At 38.9% G+C, this 7,754-nt stretch overlaps 1 protein-coding gene across 1 annotated transcript in view; it reads left to right on the top strand.

Annotated features, from left to right (window-relative positions):
* ARHGEF28 (Rho guanine nucleotide exchange factor 28) overlaps positions 1–7,754 on the top strand; it is a 105,345-nt gene that overhangs the window by 8,738 nt on the left and 88,853 nt on the right. Inside the window, 1 exon segment of the mRNA XM_027635073.1 lies at positions 1,421–1,568. Coding sequence (XP_027490874.1) covers positions 1,421–1,568 — 148 coding nt within the window.

Below are 7,754 nucleotides of genomic sequence, written 5' to 3'. Positions count from 1 at the left end.
ATAATAATAATAATAATAATAATAATAATAATAATAATAATAATAATTCTGGTTTCAATAGTGCAAAACCCAAAGAGAAATATGAGAAAACACTTGACAATTATAATAACACTTCAGGCTACTAAAAAAGAGGTGCATTATCAGTTTCTGGGGATGACAGATATGTTTGTTCTTGATATTGAACTCATAATGTTGTTTACACCTGTTCTTATGGAGACAATCCTATCTGAGGAAGATTTTGTGCTGGAAACTAGCCTTTGTTTTTTCACCCCAGTTCATTTGACTCGCTTATATTTAAGAGGAAAACAAATGCAGGATTCACATTGTTATGAGTGACGAGAATGATGTCCTTGGGGAAGGCAGGCTAAGATGTGATGCTAGGGGGGTGGCGACAGTCACACTGAAGTGAAATGTGTGTTTGCCATATAATAAATAAGGCAAGGACGGTAAGGACGGTCAGGGGCATAAGTGTGTGTAGTGGGTTTCTGTGGCTGGGTTTTGGTAGTAGGGGGACTACCGGGATGGCTTCTGTTAGAAGCTTCTAGAAGCTTCCTTGAGCTGGTAGAGCTAATGCCAGTCAGCTCCAGGATGGACTTCCTGCTGCTGGTCAAGGTCGAACCAATTAGGAGTGATAGTAATGGCTCTGTGATAATATATTTAAGAACAGAAGGTTGTTGCGCAGATGAAAATTCCAGCCAGAGAAGAGCAGAGTGAGAACATGGGAACAACAATGCAGACACCAAGGTCAGTGGAGAAGGAGGGGGAGGAGATGCTCCAGCTGCTGGAGCTGAGACCACTGCAGCCCGTGCAGCTTGATCTACGTTTCCTCCCTCAGACTTGTCAGACATTTGTTATTGTTTGCTGCTTCTCAGATCCCTTTCCTGTTCTTTTTTGAAGCTATTGTATGGCAGGTTTTTCTTGGCTGGTTGCTTTCTATTTGCTATAAAGAGAACCATAAACAGATATCTGGGAACTAGTATTCTTTGAAAGCAACGTGTTCATTTGTAGAATTACATTGGAGCTTTTGTTTTGCAAACTGAGTCTAAGGTCATTTAAAACACTTCTGAATTTTTTATTTTTTAAAACAAAACTTGCTTTAATGTTTGGGTTTACTGACTGAATTATTGTGATGCATTTTAAATAAAAAGTCAGTTACATTTTTGTGGGTCAGAATGAAGGGAATTAGTTGAAAGACATTATTTAAAACGCAGTTTTTAAAATCAGCCTTTGCTTGAGCAGGCATAAAACCAGCATTATTTTTTAAGTGGAAGTAGAAAACTACAGGTTTGTCATTGTATCATAGCCTCTCTATAGTAGAGTTATAAAGGTTATAATAAACTTGCATCTGAACTGGACATCAGTGGATTTGTTGAAGATGAGAAATTTAGTAGATGTTTCTCAATGCAGTCTCCTTTTTCAGGGACAGGTGACTATACATGCAAAATTTGACAAGGACATTTACCTCCCAGAGGACGCCGAGTTTTACTTTGTTTATGGTGGATCCCTGAAAAGATATATAATGTTTGCTGAGCAAGTTAGTGACAATGCTCTTCAGTCCATAGTTCCAGGTGAGCCTCAACTCCTGTTTACGTTTTTCAACTCTTTCCTAAACTCAAACCTCCTTTCAAAGCTGCACATAACCGGATGATTTGGTATAACTCTTTTATGGCTCTGTATTGGAGAAAATGCAGGAGTTTGAATGATGGCCTTTGGGATCCAGGGGTGATCCTGCCTGATGGCCTTTGACCAACCAGGGGTGATCCTGCCTTTTGTAGCAATCCACGTGAGTGTAGTATCAGATGTAGACAATGTTACTGGACTTGCATAGTTAGCTATGCATTAAAGTGCAGTTTTCAGGGGTGGCATAATTTTTAATGCATTAATTCTATGCTATACCTGTTTGCCTCTGGGCATCCTAACATCTGCAAAAGTCCTGTTTTTTCTGAGCCTTCTCTCAGTGTAGCAGTCAGCCTGGCTTGCAAGATCCTCCTGCTGGAAGCTTGCAATGCTTAGAGCTCTGCTGGAGCTGGACATGGTACAGAGGTGTCTGCAAAACCATTCCAGGACACCTCACTGCGAACAGGGGTATATGTGTTGCTTCTCAGTTGGCTTTCTGACTTGACATTGTCTGCTTCATGGATGTAACATAAACCCTACTTGTCACCTCTGTTGCGTGCTTTGTGACCTTTTCATTTGTGTGAGTAGGTGGCTACAGATGTGATGTACCTGTGCAATAGGATCTGCTTGTTATTTGTTCGTGTGTTCTAAAGGGGATTTAGAGTCTGAAAATAAGAGCAGAGTATAAAAAAGGAAAGTTCATCACCATTATGTGGTGGCTTCTTTAATCCTGTAAATGGTAAATGATTGTCATGGATTACAACTGGAGAAAAGGCAATGCTAGGCTTCTTCCAAGGCTTTTTAAATTTTTTTTTAAAGTACCTGAAATGACACTGTTGAATGGTTGCTTCTGGGCTAGGAATAAAAACAGAGGGCTGCAGGCAACACTTAATCATGGTAGAAGGCATGAACAGATGAAAATAAAATGTGAGGTTAAAATATAGCCTGCTGATGTTAGTGTTATTTTGTGGTGGCCAAATTAAACATAAGGGAACACAGAGCACTTTAAAACAATTGCAGTTGTGGTAAGTACTGCTTCTTTCTGCAGTTACTTGATTGCACATATACTTGTAGTTATACAAGAGGTATACAGGAGTATGTTGGAAAATATAGATTTGTACCCTTAGTACATTATGGTTAGCTCTCCAGTGAGACATACAGCTTGCACCTCTTTTAGATATTTGACATCCACCCTCCCTTAGATGTCAAAGCAGTAGGAGGGAAACACAAAGTCCTGAAGAGATTTGAGAGACAAACTCCCTTGGACTTTAAGGGTCCCAGCTGTAAGTTAGAGAGTTGATACAACATTTAATCAAGTCTGCCAAGAGCCTGAAACATGCATTAGTTAAAAGCTTTTGGGTTTTGGCCTGGATAGGTACAAAAAAGGATGTTAATAGATTTTACTCAGAGTTCATGTTGCAGGCCACTCCCCCACTCTTCTCATGAGCATCATATTTTTCCTAATGCTTAGCCAAGAACCTTCAGTTCTTTCTGTTGTAGTTAAAGAATGCTCACCTAAAAAGACTGGTTCTAGAATTAATCATGTTGATATAATTTAGAGGAATGGCAGTTCACAATTTAGTTGAATCCAAGTTCATTGCTAGAAATGGTTGGTGGATGCCCTATGACAAATAAATGTAATGAGAGGGAAGAATAAAATAATTCTGAATGAGCAGTCACAGCTCTTAGAAGTGAAGGGGAATAAAAAAATAACATGTATTTTCTGAACACGGATAATGTTAGTGATTAATTTAAATTAAAATTACAGGCCATGGATGCCAAGAAGCAGTTTCTGTCTCTATTAATGTACACAGGGAGTTACTCACCTGTGGTCCTCAGCAGCTGTCCCATCACTTACAGAGAGAATCTGTCTTGCAAGTTGTCTTGCTTTCTGGTCAATCATGCAGAATGTCTCACTGCCACTAATCAAAAGTTGTTGCTGGATAAATTTGGGCTAAGGATGAAAGATCTGCAGTTGCTTGATGGCCGTTGCTCACAAAGAATTGCCATTGACCTGGAACACCCTTGGACACTGCCCAGAAAGTGGTAGGGTTTTATTTTAAGTCAGAAAGCTTTTAACAGTGGTTTCATGCACAGTTCAGGGCAGAGTATCTCACTGTTTTATCCACGTTCTCAATCCTTGTGCTTTATTTTTTGGTTAACATGAAAAAATTGTTCAGGTGTGAGAGGGGTAATCAAAGATTTGGTTTGTGCCCAGAGAGTTAAAAAGGATAATAATGGTTATTGTAACTCTGTCTCTCCAGGAAGTTTTTCTGCCTTGACTATCTGTGAATGTAGTTCTTTATTTATAAATGGACTCTGCCTTTGAAAGGTTAAAGAGCTTTAAAAGCTTTAAAGGGCTGTTTAATAAAGCAAAAGCTGTAGCAGTGAAGTTTTGCTGCTGTGATTCTAACCAAGTGAGATATTTTATCTACACAGACAAAAAGGAATTGGTAATAAAAGAGAAGAATATGTTACTGTAGGCATTCTGATATACAGAGTAAATGTAATTTTTGTCACTGTTCTGTTAATTTTTATGCTTTTTTTATGACTATGATCATTCTTTGGGGAGCATATCATTAAACAAGTTTTTTTTTGTGGCTTTTTTTTTATTGTAGAAGAATGGGGTGAAAATATATGTGAAACTTTACATTAGGGTATGCTTTTGAAATTTTTACAAGAAAACTATGTGAAATTTTCCAAGTTTCAGGTTTCATTGCAAAAAAACCCTGTAGTTATGGTTTGCTTAAGAGTATAATTTTTTTTGCAGACCCAGCTGATTTGTAGCTGAGATTGGAAACTTGATGGCTTCACATGTTTTTCATTGAATATTTGGTGCTTTTAGCTGCTTTCCTTTTAGTATTTTAAATTGCTAAAAATTGGAAGACAGGCAGCTTCCATATGAGCCAAACAGGAATAGGTATTCAAGCAAGCTTTTGGGAAGTAAAACCACAGCAATTAGCCCATTTCTTTGGGTGAGCACTTTTTTCCTGTCTTAAATATTTCTAATTCTTAATGGCATATAGCTTGAAATCTGAAGGATGCTTTTTGTCTGTCTGTTGTAAACCATTCTTTAAACAGATGTGAAAACAAGTACCAAGTCTCATTCAAATATTGTCTAGACATGAGGAAAAAAAAAAAGGCCATTACTTGTTTCATTTTGATGTGTAGTAAATATTTGTTCACATTACTCAACTTCTGGAACAAGTGTTGGATCTTAGGAATGAGTACCTTAAGTCAAAGCCTGAAGAACTCAGCTGTAGTTTTGTTCACAAGCTTGGCTAAGTTTTCCATCAAAACCAGTTGAAACCCAACCCAGGAGTGGTAATGAGAGATGCTTGGGCATAGCCAGCTGGGTACCTTCTTGCTTGAAACACAGGGAAGAGTTATCCTCGGTGTGTTGTTAGTGCAGAGTCAGAGCGCATCTCAGCTGGTACCAGAATAAGCTCTGCCAAGGCAGCTGCTATCCACGTAGCAAAATTCTCTAATTTTTAGTTATGCTAATTGTTAATTTTCAGGTTTACAACAACATTTTTATGGAAAAAGAGTATGTTGCCCTTGTGAGACTTTTACAGGTCTTGTATTTTTTTGTTTCCATGTATTTTTCATACTTTTTCACTTTTCAGATTTAAATATATATATATATAACATATATTACATTATATATATTTATATATATATACATAAACAAAATTTGAACACAGTGAAAAAGCTGAGATGTGTGCCCCAGTTGCTATACAGAACCTCTCTGAACATTTGAAGTGTTAGATGAGCATGTCTTCAGCATGCTGCATTGGGGTTGCCTCATGGGCACTGTTGCACTTGAAGAGATGACATCTCCCTTTGTACATTGCTGTTAAATTAACGCTGTTAAATTAACGCTGTTATATGAAGGCGTAGTCTTTTGCCTTCTCTCTGAATAAAACAAAACCTGATCTGAATTCCTGGGTCCTGGAAGCCAGCTTTGCCACTATTTAGTTATTTTCAAGAGGAAGACTGCTCTTTTAGGTTTTTGGCTATTAATAGAAGCAGTACAATTAGAGCCTGAGTTATGAAAACAAATTGTGGATCTCAGGGAAGGGAACAGTGTCTGTACATGTTTAGTTCCCTCTAATGAACAAGGACTTTTCCATTTTATTTCATAAATGCTTTGTGATTGTTTTCTAGGAATAGATCTTGTGGGGTGAACTGAATTACCCAAAGTTGCTGCTTTATAGTCTGCCTTTGGGGGTCATCTTTCCTTTTTCTATGATATTTTTCACTTTATAGCCCTCTCCCTGTCCTTTTTGTTGTAAATCGCATTACTCTTTCCACTTGGTGTTAACACATTCCTGCTAAGGTGCATAAGTTCAAACCTGACTGATGCATGTTTTTGATGTAAACTATAGAAAATTCTGTCTTTTCGTCAGTGAGAATTTTAGGTTACTTTTTATTCCTGTGGAAGGAAAGGGAGAGGACTACCTGTTCTCCTTCGTGGAATTAGGAAAACAGTGGGAACAGTGGATAAGTATGTATAGGTCTGGTAAGATTTGTGAGGAGAGGTAATTGTTTTGTGGTCAGAATGTTCAGGGAGTTAGAGAAACAGAGAAATCTGTGGCCCAGTATGAATTTGCCCTTTTGGAAGCTGTGCATGGCAGACTGAGTAGGATGCTAGCCTGTGCATTGAGAAGCAGATGCATGTCTTTCAGTGCCTGCTGCTGACCCAGAAAACTGTGACATGGGGCAAGATATTGGCAAGCATGCTTCAACCTGTGGGTCCCCAGCGAGTGTATGATTCTCATCTCCTGGTCAATAGTAGTAACAGCAGAGAGGAGGCATTTGAGGTTCCTCTGATCACAAAGGGGCTTTTTGGGGAAAGCGCTGAGCACTTGGAGATGCTCAGAGTGTTAAGAGAGCAAGTACTGTCAGAGATACAAGAGATAAAGTTACCTATTTAAGACAATATATAAGTAGTGGGACTCAGAAGCTGGCTCTGTTGCTCAAGAGACCAGATATGAAGCTGTGGTCTGACCCAGCCTCAACTTTCAATTGGCACTAGGTTGGAGAAGCCTGCTTTTCTAGCTGAAAGGGTGTCCCCACCTGGTATTGGGTGGTGCTCAGTAAACAAGTGCTTAAACCAGACCGCTGGAGAGAGCATTTGGCTGCAGTACTAAAGAACAAGGAATACCCCTCCAGAAAGAATATCCTGTGGTGTTTTGCATCTTTGTTGGGGTCCCCAAGCAGCAGAGTCAACTGAAACTTCATAGGACAGTGTGGGTGGGGCACCACAGGCAGCCTTTCCTGTGTGGAGCCGGTGGATGGGAACCTTTTCTAACCCTCCTGCTGCTAAAACTGCTGGAGCAAAACTCCTTTAAGTCCACCTTTGTGATGGAGCTTTATCTTCCCTCATCTCCTTTTCTTCTGTGGATTGATACCAGCCTTTGAGTGTTCACACAGGTGTGCTCTCAGATGGGCTGTCACATACCTGACTTCGTGCGTCGAAGTGGAGTGTACCGAAGACAGCTTTAAAAATAATCTCATAGCTAAGGGAAAAATGGAAAAACTAGCAGTAATGCATAAAAGTATGAAGCCAGAAAAAAAATGGAATTTTACAGCCAGTTTTGATATCTCCCCCTGCTTGTCAAGCCTTGAGGTTTTTAGTCTGCCTCCAGGAAATGAATGAGATTCAGAGCCTGGAACAGGCTTAGTCATTTTTGTCAGAGAGAAATACTTGGTTTTAGTTTATTTTTTTGGATATAGGAAGGGATTCAGGTGCAAGGAAGAACAAAAGGATTCTTTTAATGTTTAAAACAGACTGAATTTGGCTCAGCTCTGTGTAACTCAAATAGAATGTTTTGGCTGGAGAACTGGGATGCAATGCAAAACAACATCTTGATAGTGCATATCATTTACAGCACCACCTGCCTTGCAGTAGTTGACCTTGTATGAATCAGCCAGCAGTGTTGGCTTTCAAATCTTAAGAATCGTTGGGTTTGTGTATTGATGAAAAATGGCATTTTATACCATTTAAACTAAATGGTATTTTATACTATTTAAATATGAATATGTTGTAGAAGCCTCATGTTTTCCTTTTTTTCCTTATTCTGTTCCAGCTTTCCAAGAGTGCAGTTAAATTAATTACATTGGATTTTTTCCAC

Source organism: Corapipo altera, unplaced genomic scaffold (assembly GCF_003945725.1).
Source record: "Corapipo altera isolate COAL_440 unplaced genomic scaffold, ASM394572v1 61411, whole genome shotgun sequence".
In the NCBI taxonomy this organism is placed as follows: domain Eukaryota; kingdom Metazoa; phylum Chordata; class Aves; order Passeriformes; family Pipridae; genus Corapipo; species Corapipo altera.
This window is presented reverse-complemented; position numbering and strand designations above follow the sequence as displayed.